The sequence below is a fragment of the Syzygium oleosum genome, unplaced genomic scaffold (assembly GCF_021117445.2).
Source record: "Syzygium oleosum isolate NSW1041296 unplaced genomic scaffold, Sole_v2.1 Sole_v2.36, whole genome shotgun sequence".
Taxonomy (NCBI): Eukaryota; Viridiplantae; Streptophyta; class Magnoliopsida; order Myrtales; family Myrtaceae; genus Syzygium; species Syzygium oleosum.
In genome coordinates this window covers 2786199-2805625 of record NW_026607520.1, presented here as the reverse complement: position 1 = coordinate 2805625, position 19427 = coordinate 2786199, and the positions used below count along the sequence as shown (strand labels likewise).

Here is a 19427-nt window from a genome sequence, read left to right as displayed (position 1 = left end):
TGCCTTGAAAGATGAGTTTGGGGGTACGTCTGCCACTAAGTTGAGGAGGCTCACCATCAAATTTGACACATACCGGAAGCGCTCAAATCTATCGATGAGGCAGCATCTTCGGGAGATGTCAAACATGATACGTGAGCTGAAGTCGGCAGGTCATACCTTAACTGACGAACAGCAAGTTCAGGCTGTTATAAGGTCTCTTCCTGACAGCTGGGAACAAATGAAAATCAATATGACGCACAATGAGAATATCGTCACTTTTGACGATATTGCGTGTCATTTGGAATTAGAAGATGAGCGCCTGGAGGCTGTAAAATCCTCTACCCATGCTTATGTTGCTGAATCAGGTTCGGGCAAAGCTTCGGGCTTTAAGCGCAAGAGGAACCATAAATTCAACAACAAAGAAAAAGAGACTGATCAGGAACCCAAGAGAGCCAAGACTTTCCGACGCAAGAAGCGTAGTGGGAAGAAGGACAAGGCTAAGATGATGTGCTACAATTGTGGTAAATTGGGCCACTTTGCTCGTGAATGCACTAAGCCGAAAAAGATACCACATTACTCCATTACTTTGAGTAATGCTTTTGTTTATAGCACTGTAATGCTTGCTGAATCTCATCCAATGTGGACTGTAGACTCAGGAGCAACAGACCACGTAGCTAGAGACCGAGGAGCATTTGTGGAGTATCGTCGAATACAGCTTGGAAGAAGATGGATATATGTTGGAAATAACTCAAGAGTTGAAGTGAAGGGTATGAGCACATGTAAATTAACCTTTCGTGGTGGTCGAAACCTATTCGGCAAAAGAACACTACAAGTGCCATAACTTGTGTACGGCGCTCACTTTGGTGCCATAAGTTTTTTTTGGATCACTTTAGTGCTAAAATTTTTGAAAAACGATCACTTAAGTGCTAAAATTTTTGAAAAACGATCACTTAAGTGCCAACTCCGGTGCCGTACACAATTTTTCGTCGGAAATCCGACGTGGCATTTTTTTTTATTAATTTCTGAAGCTGACGTGGCTCGCCAGAGGCTCGCCGGAGATTGGCACTTAAGTGATCGTTTTTCAAAAATTTTAGCGCTTAAATGATCGTTTTTAAAAAAATTTAGCACTTAAGTGATCGTTTTTCAAAAATTTTAGCACTGAAGTGATCCAAAAAAAACTTATGACACTTAAGTGATCGTTTTTCCTCCGACTTGGCACCAAAGTGATCCGAAAAAAAGTTATGGCACCAAAGTGATCTCCGTACACAAGTTATGGCACTTATAGTGTCCTTTTGCCAAACCTATTCCTACATGATGTCCTCTATGCTCCAGATATTCGGCAAAACTTGGTCTCTGTAGTTGTTCTTCTTGGCTTAGGTTATGTATTTAATTTTCATGGTGATTGTGTTGACATTTTGTTTGGAACAGTTTATTACGGTTCTGGTTATATATTGAATGGTTTTATGGTGTTAGACATTGACTATGATGTGCACAAAGTTAATGTTGATGGTTGTTTTTCTTTAATTGCATCTTCTAGTAATATGGAGATTGATGCAAGTACTTGGCATGCTAGACTGGGTCACATTGGGTTACAAAAAATGAAATGATTAGTAAGAGAAGGCCTTTTGGGGTTACTTGCTAATGTTGAACTATCTGTATGTGAACATTGTTTAGCGGGAAAAATAACTAGAAAACCATTTGGTAAAGGAACCAGAGCTGAACTTCCATTGCAACTTATACATTCTAACATTTGTGGTCCATTAAATGTGAGGGCAAGGCATGGAACCTCATATTTCATCACTTTTATAGATGACTTCACGCGTTTCGGTTATGTTTTTCTGATCTTCCATAAGTCCGAAGCATTGGATTGTTTTATGCGGTTTATAGCTTTGGTAGAGAATCAGTTGAACAAAATAATAAAGGCATTGAGAACCGATCGCGGCCGTGAGTATCTATATGAGCAATTCGAGGCTCTTTGTGATGAAAAGGGAATTGTAAGACAATTGACTATTCCTGGTACTCCGCAACAAAATGGAGTTGCAGAAAGAAGGAATAGAACCTTATTGGAAATGGTTAGGTCTATGATAGTGCAGGCAAATCTACCTGTCTCATATTGGGGAGATGCGTTATTGACTGCTGCCTATATACTTAATTGTGTGCCCTCTAAGTCAGTTGCTTCCACGCCTTATGAATTGTGGACTAGTAGAAAACCAGACTTAAGTAATCTACGACCTTGGGGGTGTGCAGCATATGTTCATGATTCTTCCCATAAATATGGCAAATTAGGCCCTAGAGGGAAGAAGTGTATCTTTATTAGGTATTCCAAACACTCCAAAGGACATGTGTTCATAGGTGAACAAGCTGATGGAAGTGTGACTGAAATGGAGTCACAAGATGTCACGTTTTTGGAGAACGACTTTCCTAGTAGAGGTGAGATCGACAAGAACTTCCAATTACATGAGATGGAAGATCCCGATAACACACCCACTAATGTTATTGAGGGAAATACATATTTACCTCAACATACAAGACCTAGTGGGAGTCCAGCGTCGCCTGGCGAACTGAATTCTCAAGAAGTTCAGTTGCATAAAAGTAATCGTAAAAGTATTCCCTGTCGTCGATTTGAGATTGAAGGGGAAGCATTTATGATTGCTCCACAAGACGATGCGGACCGTAAAACAGTTCAAGATGCTCTCTCATCTCCTAACAAGGAAGAATGGAGAAAAGTTTTGAAAGACAAAATTGAGTCTATGAGGACAAACCACGTCTGGGACTTGGTTGATCTGCCACCCGATCGCAAGGCTATTGGAAACAACTGGTTTTTAAAGATTAAGCGAAGGGCGGATGGATCCATTGAAAAATATAAGACTCGCCTTGTGGCAAATAGCTATACTCAACAAGAGGGTATAGACTATGAGGAAACTTTCTCACCAGTTGTAAGGCTTGCCTCCATATGCCTTATCCTAGCCATTGTTGCACATTTGGACCTAGAATTACATCAAATGGATGTAAAGACAGCATTTCTCAATAGAGAACTAGATGAAGAAATCTATACGAAGCAACCGATAGGTTTCATTGCTGAAGGTCAAGAGCGTAAAGTTTGCAAACTTCATCGCTCAATTTATGGCCTTAAGCAATCGTCTAGACAGTGGTATTTTCCTTTTCATCGAGCCATAACTTATTTTGGGTTCACGATGATCGAAGATGATCACTGTATGTATATCAAACAGTCCGAGGATAAATTTATGATTTTATCTCTTTATGTGGACGATATTCTGTTGGTTGGGAATGACAAGGGTTTGGTTATAACCATAAAAGAATGGTTGTCCTCTAATTTTGAAATGAAGGACATGGAAGAAGCTGCATATATATTGGGAGTTAAAATTGAAAGAGATTGATCAAAGAAACTCCTTGCTATGTCACAAGAATCTTATATAATGAAAATTCTTGAACGCTTCAATATGCAGCACTGTAATCCCATTGATACCCCTTTCATGCAAGGCGAAGGCCTGAGTACCAAGATGTGTCCTAAGACTCCAGAAGAAAAGAAAGAAATGGTAATTGTTCCTTACGCTAGTGCTGTCGGAAGTTTGATGTATGCTATAATGTGTACTCGACCCGACATATGTCATGCTGTGGGGTTAGTGAGCCGATATCAATCAAATCCTGGTCCAGCACACTGGAAAGCAGTTAAGAGGATCCTAAGATACTTGAAAGGCACTATGGACTATCGACTTTGCTATCAAGGGAGTGATCTACGCTTATTAGGATACTCTGATGCTGATTGGGGAGGAGACCTAGATGAGTGTAAATCGACGTCTGGATATGCGTTCCTGCTTAATGATGGTGCAATTTCTTGGAATAGCAAGAAACAGACATGCATAGTTTTATCTACGATGGAGGTAGAATTTATTGCATGTTCTGCTGCAATGCAAGAAGCTGTATGGCTAAAACGTTTCTTGGAAAATATAGCTATTGTCACTGATGTCCCAAGACCAGTGACAGTATATTGTGATAGTCAAGTAGCCATTGTCTATGTGAAAGATCCCAAGTACCATGGTGGGACGAAGCACATTAACATAAAGAATAACTTCATCAGAGATATAATAGCGCATAAGAAAGTAGTCCTGCAATATATTTCAACCAACAGGATGGTTGCTGATCCATTTACGAAGGCTGTTCCTAGAGACGTGTTCTTGACCCACAAGATGTCTCTAGGATTACGTAGAATGTGATTATGATATGTAATATTATTGAGGATAACTGGATTATGTGTGTATATGTATTGTACTTGTTTGTTAATGAATTGATGTTTTATCAATTAGTACAATGTTATGAGACTAGCACAAACACACATATATTGTTGAAAGGTATGTCACCAGGCAATGATTGGCTCACTCACACGAGCAATCACCTCAAACACTATAGTAAGCGGGTTGAGATGAGACAATATGTACTATAAATGCTGGAAGAGCAGTTTAGTACATAAAACGATTTAATGTCGCCTTGATTGGAATCAAGATGAAGTCTATTATTCGTATGTGATAAGACCGAACATGATAGTCCCACAATCATGTATGCCTGAAGGTAGCCGGATGCGAGTACTAAATTGGGCGCTGTGGAAAGCGAGCTGATATAGCACTCGGGCTAAACATGAGTACGTGAGAAGCATGTGACTATGTTTAGGCTAAGATTCGTATAGTGGATATGATTAATAAATGACATACGCTCTTATAGAAAGAGAAATCCACTATAGCATGTAATTCATACTACATGTGCTTTATTTGACCAATAAGGGAGATGAGTACAATTATCCCTATTTATTCATAGTGTGAGTCCTTAAGGTAATTTATAATTTATCTTACTTTGTGCCCTATGTTACTTCTAACTATGTTCTCGAAGTAGAAGATCAATGTTGCTACTTTAGCATGTTACCAGTGGTCATAAATAGATATGGCTTTATGGGACGTGTCTAGGAAAGCAGTTGTTCGGAAATGGAGAGAGACATGAATATGAAGGAAGACTATTGTTGTTTTACATCTATCACATATATTTACCGGTCGACCGATTATTTTGCCTTCGATGGTTTTGGAAATAATTGTAAATTCATGGTGTCCTTGAGAATAGACAAGTATAGCCTTTAAGGGATAGTATACTTGGACTGATGAAATAAAATATGTCTAGGGCACTGTGAGACATCAATTGTTTATTTTTTTTTTGGGTTGTAGCCATTATGTTATCCCTAACAGGTGCATAATTAGAGCTCCTAAGTGCAGGTGTACTCACTGGTCACACGGTTTTCTTGCCAGTATGAATTATTTCTAAAGTAGATGAATGATGAATGCCTTATGTTCTTGAAGAGCATGATCAAGCCCATCATGTGCGAGTGGGAGATGTTATATTTCGTCGGTCCGCCCATGATGAGTGTGTCCAAGGGACACCATTTGCTCTAATTATAAAGTGTGTTTGAGAGACACCTTTTGAAGAGGCATGAAGGGAGTTTCTTAAGGGAAGTTAAGATAACTTCCTCATAAGATGAACAAAAAAACAAGAGATAATTAGAACTCTCTCTCTCTCAACGCATAAGGATTCCGTATCTATTTTGAGAAGACAATCGGTATTAACGCTGTGGAACAAGAATACTTTCCCTGTGATTGTATTCGGACCAACGTGAAGTAGATTCGTTCATCGTTTGCTAGTGATTCAACGTACGATCCTGGAAAATTGGTTCGGTGTGCATCGAATAGGTTAGTCTATTCTCCTGACACTCGCTTCTAACATACTGACGCAGAGAGAAAGCGTAAATTTGGAACAACTCCAAAGAACTCGAAATTTTTATTCAATAATACTGTGTTTTTTATTACAAGACAGACATCTTATATATAGAGATAGGACTCCTAATACTAATGGAAACCGAATAATTAAAGAAACTGCCTGAATGGTAATATAGGAAACTGCCTTACTGGTAATATAGGAAACTGCCTAAATGATAATATAGGAAACTGCCTTACTGGTAATATAGGAAACTGCCTAAATGATAATATAGGAAACTGCTTGAATGGTTGTTTTCCCCAAAATCAGAAAAACTGCCGAGATTTCCGGTGATTACGGCGATCACATTGTTCAAGATAATCACAGGCTAACTGTTCTACATCACATACATGCCTTATATCCTGAAGTGGATTCCCTAGGTAGTGAGCATCTATCCTATCATATGCCTTGTATCCTGAGGTGGGTTCCTCGAACCCCTCTTGTATGAGTTGGTGTCAGAGCGTTGGCTATGGCTGATGGTCCTCGTTGTGTACTTATTGGTGACCACCGTGATGTCGAATGGAAGATTTGAGAAGATAAGTATAATAACTCCAAGAACAATTGGAGAAATCTCAATTGTTGAGATGTGACGACTCCCGTTATGACCGTGAAGAAAAAAACAACGAAGAGGAGAATATTCCTCTCATGATGTCCATCACAACACATCTAGTGAAGAGGCTCCTTTGGGCCATCGTCAAAGGGATCGGGATTCTTATGATTTTGATGTCGAAGTCAGACATCTAAAAAGACTACCATTGGCTTGTGACCATTGAAAGAGTATTTGGTTATAAGAACAACATTGCCCAGAATCAAGAACATGAAGCTATCCCAATCAGGTTGCATCCTTCATTTGACGACACCCTTGATACGATGGGATTAATATTACGTTGGGTTTATCTCTTATGGGAGAAGTTCGGCAATACTTTAGTTTTGTGCTTAGTGCTTTTATTCGAACCACAACGGCCTACCGGATGAGTCCTAGAGAGTGAATATCTTCTGGGGGCGTCGAAAAAATCAAACCAAAAATTGGTGGCTCATTTCGAATTTTAAATAGAGCTGATGAAAAAGTTTACGAGATCATATGGCCCGACAATGATGGAGTCTCAACAATTTTCACTGTCATTGAATTTTCTTTGTAATTCGATAATGAGAATGAGACAGGCATGAGGACAAGTCTTTTTCATCATTCTAGGGAGAATCATGAGGGAACAAATCAAGGAGATTAAGACTTATCCAACAATTATTTTAAAATTCTTTAGAGGTTAAGTCTGTCTCTCTTCATAGAATTTCAAGGGTTACTTTCATCTGAGCTTTGATGATGATTTTGTGCTTCATTGTAGTTAAATAATAATACATGGATGGGAAGCCTAGCTATCTACTTCCAAATGAATGAACTTTCATACAACTTGGAGTCTTCAAGAGGAAATTACGGACAAAATGCAAAGAGTTGGCAAGGAAATCCGAGAAGATATCATTTAGTGCTTCTATGTGTTTTTTTAGACCAAAACATTGCATTTTATCAAAATAGAGTGATTGGTGACTATATATTTTTGTAGAGGGCGGGAACCTTTGTAATCTTATTGAGGCTAAATGATATCTTACTGAGGCTAAATGAAAGAAAGTGATATGGTATTATGAGAGGTGCTCGAGTTTGTAGAAGAAACTCCGAAAGCTGTAACATCTTAAGGATTATATAATGAATTTCAATCTTATTGAGGCTAGTAGGGCTGGGAGAGTGAAGTAGGCCAAGTGGAAGGCCGAACCACTATGCTTATTTGTGTTTCTTCTATCCCTTAAACTCTTTCAAATTCTATTTAATCGAAAATCGTGATTCTACATAATATTTCATGTTTCTATAGCACCAATGCACCTTCTACATATTGTCCATCACGTATTCGTTAAAAAGTTCTCAATTTTTATCTAAACAATCAATTCATCGCCTTTTGGTTACCGGGCGTAGTCTGTATCAATTAGAGCATGAATTCAAAGTTTTTGGACCCAAGTACGTGATCCGCACAAATTTTAGGACTCTCGCTGTTCATATTGTCCCAATTTTTTTTTCATGACAAAGATATTAGAGAGTAGAAATAAAATAAAGGTAAATGTATAGTAAAAGCTTCACGATATCAATTTTTGTTTGTACACAATGGTTTGCATGAGTAAACTTTGGATTCATCTCATACTGCTATAATTTAATCATTATTTAATTACATACATTTAATTATATTTGAACTTCACTACATTCTTAAAAGCAAAATATGATGCATGGAGCTAGCAAAGCTATCGTGTAAATAAAAGCAAACCTGATTCAACTGTTTTTTTTTTTTGCGCCAAATTGATATATGTGGGTTATTCATGAAATGATTTAGATAATAATCACTTAATTGCATCATGGTAGACACCTATAGAAAGAGTCGGTCGGATGAGGTTAAGTGGTGGATCATAGTTAAATTAGTAAAGTTTATGTGCAACTTAATTATAATGAGTTTCAATCAGTCTGTAGGGGCCCATTTCTCGAATCAGCCCCCTTACTTGCTGTAAATTTTTCTAAGGATATAGTGTCGTTTGTCAACTTACTTTATTCTATGTAGAACAAAATGCTAGCTTAGATGGCAAAATTTTTTAAATTTTTCTAGGGACATGTTTAGCATGTGGAATTTAAAAATTCTATGTACGAACAAAATGTTAGCTTAGATGGCAAAAAGGTTTATTTTTCTCCTAGTGGTCTTAGATTCAAGTCTTGTTGGGAGCATTTCAAGAGTAAAATCCTATGCATAAGACCGATGTGGGGTGGTATGCCCTTAAAATCACTTGGGAAGTAAACAAGTCGAGGTGGGTGAAAGCTAGCCCTAGCATTGCCCAATAGCTATGTATATTCCGAAGATTATCCAAATAGACTTCTAACCATAATATTTAAAGAAATTTATCAAGAAGATATATCATTAAGCGCAATTATTAATTATATGAAAAGAAATATACTTACCTTAAACCATTGGATTTCTCTTTGCATTTGAAAGGCTGCTCCGGATACATTAGTTACATCGTCGATATCAGGGTTGCACTTTGCTGCGGCGCGCATCATCCTTGCCGATTCTTTCTCTGTAGGCGCTGGAACTAATGACAACCCATTGGTTGAGCTCTCCTTCAAAAAGAGTCTAAGAATGCTCTCTTGGCGATACTGCACAGCAAGTGTTATCAGTGTAGTACCATAAGGAGAAATCCAAATAAGCTCTGGGAAATATTGAATGGATAGCTTCACTAGTTCACTGATTCCCTTGACCGTAGCTTGAGCCAGCAGGTCCCTATCTTGGAAAAACTGGGCGATCTCGGTAGGGTTTCTCTGAGAGAGCGCATCGCAAACTTTTTTTACCAACTCCACGGCTGCCTCATGTCTCAGCTTCACATCGTGAATCCTCTTGATTGGAGAAGGTGCTACGAAATTTTAAAAAAACAAAGTAAAAAGAAACGTAAATGAAGAGCCGGAAATGGATTTAGACGCCTAATCAGTAATTGCATCTAACGATCTCATTTAGAGCTTGGGTTGGATGGTGATTAAGAAAATGATCTCATACTTTTTTTTTTATTTTACGAAAGATATTTTGACCTTTTTTTTTGGTAAAATTCCAAATAAGAGTATGAAGTACCCACATTTTCTCAAATAAGGACTCGAAACGGACTTTGTGTCAAATAAGGATCTAAAGTGGCATATGAGTCTCAAATAAGGGCATGAAGTGGCCATGAAAGTCCCAAATAAGGACCTAACCTCGCCAGTCACTCGCCAGTCGCCGACCGGCGAAATATTCCGGCTGATCAAGGGTATTTCCATCAAAAAACCATTTCAATTTTAAATTATTTTTATTTCTTTTTCTTCTTTTTTTTCCTTTTTCTAGTTTTCTCTTTATTCTTCGCCGAGGCCGGCCACCGGCGAAGCCCGAGAAGGGCCTTGCGAGGGCGACCCTCGCCCTGGGCGAGGCCGTCCTCGCTGGCCATAGGCGAGGCCGACCCTCACCAGATCTAGGCGAGGGTCGCCTCACCGGCAATGCCCAAATCTGGCGAGGTCGGCCTCGCCCAGGGTCGGCGAGGCCGTCCCTCACCTGTTGCTGGCGAGGCGACCCTCGCTAGGATCTAGCCAGGGTTGGCCTTGCCCATGGCCGGCGAGGTGACCCTTGCCCAGATTTGGCGAGGGCCTGCCTCGCCCATGGCCGGCGAGGGCGGCCTAGTCCAGGGTGAGGGTTGCCTCGCGCAGGTGAAGCTGTCCCTCGCCAGATTGGGTTGGATGAGGGTCGCCCAGCCTTTCCCAGGCTTCGTCGATGGCCAGCCGGCCGCCTGCCACCAGTGAAGAACAAAAAGAAAACCAGAAAAGAAAGAAAAAAGGAAAAGGAAAAAAGAAAAGAAAGGAAAAAAAATTCAAAAAGTAAAAAATTTTAAAAAAAAAGTAAAAAAAACGAAAATACCCTGATCATCCAATAAACTAGACCCTTTTATTGAAACAGATATAACCACTTGATGCCCTTATTTGAAACAAATCTACTTCAGACCCTTATTGGAGAAAATGAGGGCACATCAGGTCTTATTTGACACAAAATCCACTTCAGGCCCTTATTTGAGAAAATGATGGCACTTCAGGCCCTTATTTGGAATTTTTCCTTTTTTTTTCTTTGGGATTTTGTCCTCAAATGCAAAGTGTAGGTTTTAGTAATTGGTGATACAATTACAAGACTTAACTTGACAAAACAATTCCGAAAATAACTACGCTAATTACATGTGTCTAGCTAGAGTAAATTAGAGTAATCTCTGCGTATATAAAATTATCTACGATATTTGACAAAAAAAATATCTACGACAATAAAATTACACATGAGGTCACATTATGGTATGTTACGTTTGAGTTTACTTGTTACACCAAAATGACATAGTGAGTATAGTTAACTGGATTTTATTCTACAGTAAATTTTTAGTTTGTTAAAAATATGCAACTACGCTACCCTTCCGTTTCCTTTTTGTACTTTGACAAAAATAGAAAAATTAGGGACAAGGGCTGATGGGTAGTTCGGGTGCATATGAAAGTTGGGTGAAGATGACAAGGTGAGTGCAATTGCGTGCAAAATTTCTAGAATAAGTTTTGGGAACTATAGAATTTCTTTAGCGGTTAGGTTGTGTTCTGGCCAATTTTCGCGTATCGCTAGTGGTCCTCCTCTCCGGTTATTTTCAAGAGCGTGCTTCCCCATATTGACATGGTGTATTTAGGATCTTATTTCTAGATTGCTCCTAACAAGTCTTGAATACAAGATCACAAGGAGATGAGAAAACTCCCTTGCCATTGCTCATCTAGCCAACAGCTTGTGGGTAACGCACTATGACTCTCATTGGCCACAGTTGAAAAAAAAAGGGAAGGAAAATAGGAAAAAAAAAAGAAAAAAATTTAAAAATTATTAAAATATTATTAAAAATTGTCTACATTAGCGGTGCCTATATAGCACAGTCGGCTTCTACGTCAGCGAATTTCTGCCAGGATTGACCGGATGGATTTAATTGGTAAAATGTGAAAAGTTTTTGGACTCAATTGACAAACTTGAAATATGTAAGACTGAATTGGCAAAAGTGCAATAGCTTTATGGCTTTTTGGACTATTTTCTCTAATTTTGTTTGAATTTGAATAATTTCCCAAAGAATTTTTATTAACTACCGATGTAAAAATTAGTTAAACATGCACTTTTGGATGGTTGATATGTGGCAAAACTTATTTACTAAACTAACTCCACTACACCTATCACGGGACAAGAACATCAGGAGTGCTACAACTTTCGTATGGCACTCACTTAAGTGACATAACTTTTTTTTTTCACTCACTTAAGTGCCACATCAGAGAAAAATCGATCATTTGAATGACATTTCAGGCAAATCATCCTACATGGATTTTTTTTGTTAATTTCCCATTCCGTTGCAGATTTTTATGTTTGAATTTTTTTTAATTGTCTACATTAGCACTGGTGATGCCACATCGGATTTTCCAGCCAGGCACGGCCGGCGATGACTAAACGCCATGTTACGATTTTTTTGTGGCAATTGGCAAGAAAGACTATATTGAAATATCGCCTAAAAATTTAGAACTACATTGACAAAACTGAAAAGCGAGGCTGATTAAGTGGAATAAATAGTCAGTGACAAGAAAATTATGACCATTGTAATAGCATTATAAGAAAATCCAATCAAACCATTGGCAAATACAAATGTTTTGTTAATTCTAAATGCATCAGAATTTCCAAAGAAAAGAAAAGAAAAAAGGTAAGAAATAGTAATTAATATTACTTATGTATTAGTAACATAATAATTTTTTCGATGATATTTTAATTTCGATATTTGTTGAAAATTAAATTTCAAATTTTTTGGATTTTATACAATAGGCCTCATTCATGATAAGTACCTAGTTTTATATATATGGTACCCACTTCTATTAATATATCTTATAAATAATTAATTAAAATAATGCATTTGTTTACGTGGGAATCTTATGGTAAAATTCAAAAGGATAACTGCATTGATTGGTCTTCCTCCACCTTTTCACTTATAAATAAAAATGTATGGGATAAGGACAGTATGAGTGCCATAACTTTGGTACGACTTTCACTTAAATGCCACATCGGAGTAAAATCGATCATTTGAATGCTATTCTCGGCAAATTGTCCTACATGGATTTTTTTATTAATTTTCTATTCCAACGTGGATTTTATTTTTATTTTTGTAAATTGTTTAATTAAATATCCACATCAGCGCCGGCGGTGCCACGTAGGACAACCGGCTCACGTAAGATTTTTCGGCGAGGCAAATCGTCAATGGTACTTAAGTGATCATTTTTTCAAATTTGTCGCACTTAAGTGGGCGAAAAAAAAGTTATGACACTCAAGTGAGCATTGTACGAAAGTTATAGCACTCCCAATGTATTTATCCCCACCTATCACTAATCCATTGGTGAATATGTAAGGACTTTTCTATACAGGTAATGGACCAATTAAAGTCAGTTTATTCAAATTAGGGCATAAAAATTAACTAGGAATTCTATTCTACTTATAAAAGAAGTCAAAAACAAACAAGCTAGAGACTTTTCGTTGGGGATGGGGAGAGAGAGATGTTGACACCTAAATTTCGGCGTTCCATTTAGTAATTTATTGCATAGAAAATTAGAGATTGGTTTTTGACCCCTAAACAAAAATAATTTTCATCAAATTGCATAACATGTAGGTATTGGGAGCATTTGCATTAATGGTAATAGGATTTATTAAAACTTAGCTTTTTGACAAAGAGAAAAAGAAAAAAAGAGAAGAAAAGCGAAAGCGGGTCGAGGCTAAGCCGGCCCAGCCACCTTCCTTTTTGCTTTCTTTTCTCTTCCTTCTGCCCCTGTCTGGGCTCGGCCCAACCCATTCCGTGTTTCCCTTTCAGCTCAGCCTTCTTCCCTTTTGTTTTCTTCTTCCTCTAACGCCCTTCACGCAAGAGATAGAGAGAGCAAAGGGTGGACGAGAACAGAGAGCAGAAGCAGAGGATGGGACGGGGGCAAGTCGAGCCGGATGGCTCCAGCCGGTGGCAGGCCACCTGCCCCAATCAAAGTACAGTGGTAGGTGGATCGTTCGACGTGCTTTAAGGGAGCGGTTAGGGAAAGAGAAAAGGGGGAGGATTTTTTTGGAAAAATCGGGAGAAAGGGACCGTGAGTGAGAGGGTGAGATTTGAGAGAGAATCCAAAAGTGAAAGAGTGAGGTCGTGAGTGAGAGGTTTCCTCCGCTAAGCCACCACGCCCTTGCCTCGGCTGATGACTCTCGCCGAAGCGTCCCCATTATGCACGGTAGGCCTTGGTCCGATTATTTTGGTATTTCTTTCGGGTTGTGCCTATTCCTCGAGGAACTCGGCTCGGATGTGTGCGAGGCTACCATACTAAGTATGATATATCTTAAGCTTGCCTTCTATTCGTTGTTGCCGAGCCGGGTAGGGCCATCTCCAGCGACAAGGTTCCCACGTTCTATTTCTCTATTTTTCCTCTGTCTCGGCCAATTGGGCCGAGACTCACCGACGCTCGGTTTCGAGCATCAGCGAACCTTCCCCTATTGTCCCCTTTTTGTTTTCGCGTTCAGCCGAGAGGAGAATCCTTATTTGGTCGCGTCGGGGTAAGCTGGAAATGGCAATCCAAGCCGGGCGTTGTGATAGGGTGATTGGTGGGCCCCCGGTTCGTGGCCGCCGTCATGAAACCCCGTGGAAGCTGCCGATTTTGCAATTTAGGGGAGTCCCTCAGGCGCCCCACTACAGTCATTGTTGGAGTGCTGTCAACCAGACGAGGGCTGAGCGCTCGGCTCAGACCGGCCAAGGTAGCACTAGGGTGTGCACTCAGCTAGGCCGAGATGAGCAATGCTACTTGTTTCAACCGTCCGCGGTGACATTACTGCGAGCGTGCAGAGAGACGCGGGTGTAGGGGAGTCGGGTCAGCTGGGTCGGCAACCAGGTTGGGCTCGATTTGTGGATTCTGGCCGACTCGGGACAACAGCGTTTGGGCTAAATATTGATGTGGGCTGGCTTAGTTTAATATTAAATTATGGCTTATTTTATTGTGAGCTAGGCTTAGTTATATAGGTTTTTCTTAACGAAAATTACCAAGACAGTCCTAAACCTATTGTAATTATGCAAATTCAGTCATAAATATTTTTTGTGCCAATTCAATGCTAAACCTTTTATATTTGTGTCAATTCACTCCTTCTGACTGATTTTGGCTGACTGTTGCTGATGTGGACGTCGGTTGACACCAGGCGTCCAGCCAACGCTAACGTGGCAATTTTTAAATATTTTTTTCGATTTTTTATTTTCTTCATTCTCTTTTTTTTTTCTTTTTTCCTTTCATTCCTCTCTTGGCCGGTTCGGCAACCGACCAAAGGCTAAGACCAACGAGGTCGATCTCGCCCACCCCTGGTGTGGTCTCCCAGATCTGGCGAGACCTCGACATTTAACGGCAAGCATGAGCCTTGCCATGGCTGGGCAAGCTCGACCTCACCCAGCGATGGCGAGGTTGCCCAAATTTGGACCTCTCTACTGTTGGGCGAGGTCGAGTTGAGGTCATGGGTGAGCTCGACCTCGCCTAGCGACTGCAAGGTTTCCCCAGATCTAGGCAGCCTTGCCATTACTGGGCAAGGTTGACCTCGCCGGCCTTAGCCTCTAGCCGGTTTGGCAATCGGCCAGGAGAAGAACAATAGGGAAAAAAAAAGAGAGAAAAAAATAAAACAAATCGAAATTTTTTTAAAAATTACCACGTCAGCATCGACCATCTTGCCAAAAATAAGCTAGAAGGAATGAATTGGCATAAATATAAAATTTTTAGGACTTTATTGGCACAAAAAAAAGTTTACGACTAAATTGGTACAATTATAATTGGTTTAGGACTGTTTTGGAAATTTTCCCGTTTTTCTTATATTGGGTGGGCTCAAGTTTTGAGTTGGATTAGGCCCACACTTAGGCCCAATCAGTCGGGCGAATAGGGTCGTGGGCCCAGGTCGGATCTCTGCATCCGACCCGGGTCCTATATTATAAGATTATAATTTTATTTTAATATTAAAAATTAAAAAAAATAGAAATTGAGCTAGGGAATTACCTTTTATTAGTGTGGTTAGTGCCATGCTTGATTGCATATTGTTTGGTTCGCATGTTTATATTGCGTATTTAATTCAACTTTGTATGTGGATGATTAGAGGCATGTTAGACCATTGTTTGTGCATTTCAGTTTTGGTTGTTAGTCTAGTTAGGTAGAGAAGCTTATGGTTCCCGAATTGCGAGTTTGTTGCCTATACCGTTTTAGGGTACTCGTTGATTAATTAGTATAATCAAGTTCCCAAACTCATTGAATTCTGATTCATAGGAGTAAGGCAATTCTCTTGTTGTTTTACTTAGGTATCTAATCGACCCACCAAAGATTGATTAGTGGTGAATCATAGATGAAAATGATTTGCATGTTAAGAACTTGAATCATAAGTCGAGACTTTCTATGGGCTTGGGAGAGCTCATGCTAAGTCCTAGGTTTAAATGTAGTAATCCATTAGTCAAACCCATAGGCGGTGAGATCGGCTCAGGGAGGTCGCAACGAGAGAGAGAGAGATAGAGAGAGAGAGGATATCTTCATAAAATGGTAACGTACCTACAATATTGACGGCATTCCAAAATGACCTTGAAAGACATTGAAGTGCTACAATGAGGTTGCAAAGAGAACCGAGTCAGTGGATGTGAAATCATTGTGTATGTGGAATGGAGATACTTTATATAGATTAAAATTACTGGTATCCTGACAATTTTAACGGTTGATAGTCACAGATATTAAAGCAATCAACATTCACATTCACATGGATCAATACTTGGAAGTGTAAGAGACATGAATGAGGATGTCGGACCCATATCAGTGTAGCTCCGCTTCGTTTTGTCTTAATTCGTTCGTTACATTGTCCATTAGATGAGTCATACAAAATACTTATGCACTTGGTTGAATCATATGTGTACCTAGGGGATAACTGATTGTAAAGTAGTTTGAGTTCTGATTATTATTCAAGTAAAACTAGGTTAAGGAACCAGAATAGATCCTACAAAGAAACTATACTTTTCAGTTTCCATTGCTAGTAGGGAGGGAATCAACCTAAGAAAATTGACTGAAGTTAAAATCATGGAAGGTCTTAAATTAGATAATGCCCAAGTATAAAAATTCATACCCACCCAGATTCGTTGACGTTTGCATATTCGTTGAATTTTCATCTGTTGGCCTGGAGTTCACGTCCACGGGAATACCTTCAGTTCAGATACAAAAGAGCAGGTGATGAGCCAGGTATGATCTTCTGGAAGGGAATCAGTAATGAAGGGATGCGAGTGCAGAAAGTACAGACATTTGTATATTGATGCTTCCAAAACACTAAGCTTAGTTCCGCTGAGAAAGTGACACTGCATCCTCGCCAACACGGCCAGGATAGACTTGTCTGTCTCCCCTGGGCCTTTCTTTAGAATGAGAGAAGGGTATTTCCTAAGTAGATAAAGGACGATATCTATCCAAAATCACCAGCAAAGTTGATGAAGAACTTAAGCTAAGCGTAGAATGAAGGGAAAAAAAAATGGATGGAATTGAGACAGAGTGATGGTTATTTTACCAAGATGACCAGCGTAAGTGAGACCTACAATGCATTGAATCGCATTGGGACTGCTGTCGAGATGACTTGATCCATCAAATGTCGTATTTTTCGCCAGGAACCAGGCAATCTCCTTATGCATAGAAGCTTCCTGAGAAGATAAATTGAAAGGAACACGTCCTTCCTCGTCTTGTATTTGTGTCAACCTACAATTACGTCTAACTAATGCCTTGACAATTCGTATCCTTCCACACAGGACAGCATGATGGAGGGCTGTGCGGCCACCACAATCAACTTTTTCAAGCATTTCCGGAGATTGAGACAAGAGCTCAACCAGGTTCTCGACAAATTGGTCTTGTGCATTCAAAGCCGCTATGTGAAGCACTGTTTCAGATCTGCTCGTTATATTGGCTATCTTTGAAGCAGGATCTCGTAGAATAAATTTTTCAGCAGATTCCCAATCACCCGTGAATGCAGCTTTCAACAATGGTTGGAAATAGAATCCATTGACTACATTTTCTGGTATTCCTGCAAAATGGATGCGAACTTCTCAGGCCACTGTGTTGTTACTTTTTCCTTGTAGACATTGAAAAGTATCCGAGGAAAGAACAATTTCATCAAGATCCACCCAAATATCAATTTCACAATGAAATAACTCTTTTGAAGGATGACGCACCTGGAGCACCTCCAGATTGAGAAGGAGCTGATCCAACGTTTACACGAACATCTTCAATATATGTAGGACAAAGAGTGAGCACAAAATTCCTCGTCATTCTGATTTGTTTTCCTTTTTCCTAGCCAAGGTCAGGGCTATGTGTGTTCGAAACAAAAAGAACCATGACAAAATACACATTCCAGCATATTCTAAGATCACATCGCTTATACCATTTTTTTTCTTGGTTGAAACTTGAACATGTACCTGCTGGTGGTTCTGCATGTTCCGAATTTCCTTGTCTTTCACTTGGTTGTGTCGCCATTGGGCTGCTCTCCTGGTTACAGTCTTTCCACAACAAAGGAAATGGAGAATCCAAAAGAGACTGTCTATTTTCTTAGAAAGTTGATGCTGTGATGTCAATCAGCTTAAGTTTCAGGGCCTCTTTATAACTAAGTACAGGGCTTGACCATTTCCAGAATAATTTGGTCGTTTCTATATAATTTATTAATCATATATAGAACAATGTTGGAATAATATAAAATTGATTATTGGTGAGATTTAGCACGTCACTTGCTGGATGAGAAAGCTACGAGCATGAAAGATAAAGACTTCAAGATGGCTTCGTTTTCTTCGACAAATTAAGCTGTTTTGTTTTCTTTTTTAATGATGTGTGGATTGTTATGTCTTCTTTATTAAAGGTTATTATTGGCGTTTGTAAGATTCAATTCTTATATTGTTATATTTCGTCGATCTGCCCATGATGAGTGTGTCCAAGGGGCACCATTTGCTCTAATTATGAGTGTCTGAAAGACACCTTTTGAAGAGGTGCGAGGAGAGTTTCTTAAGGGAAGTTAAGGTAACTTCCTCAGAATGAAAATCTAATAAGAGATAAGTAAGTTCTTAAGAATAGAACTCTCTCTCTCTCTCTCTCTCTCTCTCCTCTCTTCATCAAAGAACGACGCATTAGGATTCCGTTTCTACTTTGAGAAGACAGTCGGCATTAACGCTGTGGAACGAGAATACTTTCCTCGTGATTGTATTCGGACTAACGTGAATTAGATTCGTCCATCGTTCGCTGGTGATTCAACGTACGATCTTGGAAAATTTGTTTGTAGTGCATCGAACAGGTTAGTCGATTCTCCCGACACTCGCATCCAACAATGGTATCAGAGCCACAGTTATGATCTCTGCCTTGTTTTTCTATCGAATTTTTACGCTTGTTATTTGATATGGGAATCGAGAGGATGAACTTCATGTCGTCTGGATGTTCATTGCTTGGAAATTGCAACATGAATCGTCGAAAACGAAATCGGATGAGAAGAACAGGTTCGGAGGAAAAACGTTGGTTCTGTTCTGATCTTTTTTCGAAATATTTTTCTGGAGAAAATCATTTTTCATCAAACAGGGTGAAAGTACTTATCGAGACGATCAAAACGGTGGGTGGCAAGCTGCCGGAAGACGCCGGACGCGCCCACACGCGCGGCCAGAAGCCGTGGCGCATGGAAGCCACGTGCCTAATGAGCTGGCGCTGCCAGCGCGTGAGTACCACAAGCGCGTCGGCCAACCGGCGCGTGATGACGTCACCAAAACTGTCGGTAACCGACATGCTGACGTCATTGATGGCGTCATCTCGCCGGCGAACCGACTCTGCCGGCGACTCGACCCGTCCGAAACAACCCGACCCAATTATCGATCGGACCCATTGATCGGTCAACGATCAACCGGTCGGATCGGTCAACGGTCGAACCGGTCGGACTGGTCAACGGTCGAACCGGTCGGACCGGTCAACGGTCGAATCGGTTTGACCGGTCGGACCGGGTTAAGATCAATCAAGACCCTGGAGCGTGAAC

General features: G+C 39.9%; 1 protein-coding gene across 1 annotated transcript in view; it reads right to left on the bottom strand.

The window, feature by feature from the left end:
• Nucleotides 1–17899, bottom strand: part of LOC115661829 (uncharacterized) — a 36191-nt gene extending 18292 nt beyond the window's left edge. The window contains exons 1-7 of the mRNA XM_056305270.1: nucleotides 17842–17899; nucleotides 17599–17649; nucleotides 16944–17450; nucleotides 16686–16841; nucleotides 16519–16590; nucleotides 15953–16000; nucleotides 8774–9222 (exon numbers count right to left, since the gene is read on the bottom strand). Coding sequence (XP_056161245.1) covers nucleotides 8774–9222; nucleotides 15953–16000; nucleotides 16519–16590; nucleotides 16686–16841; nucleotides 16944–17450; nucleotides 17599–17649; nucleotides 17842–17899 — 1341 coding nt within the window. The remainder of the gene's footprint in view (nucleotides 1–8773; nucleotides 9223–15952; nucleotides 16001–16518; nucleotides 16591–16685; nucleotides 16842–16943; nucleotides 17451–17598; nucleotides 17650–17841) is intronic.
• Nucleotides 17900–19427: the final 1528 nt, after the last annotated feature.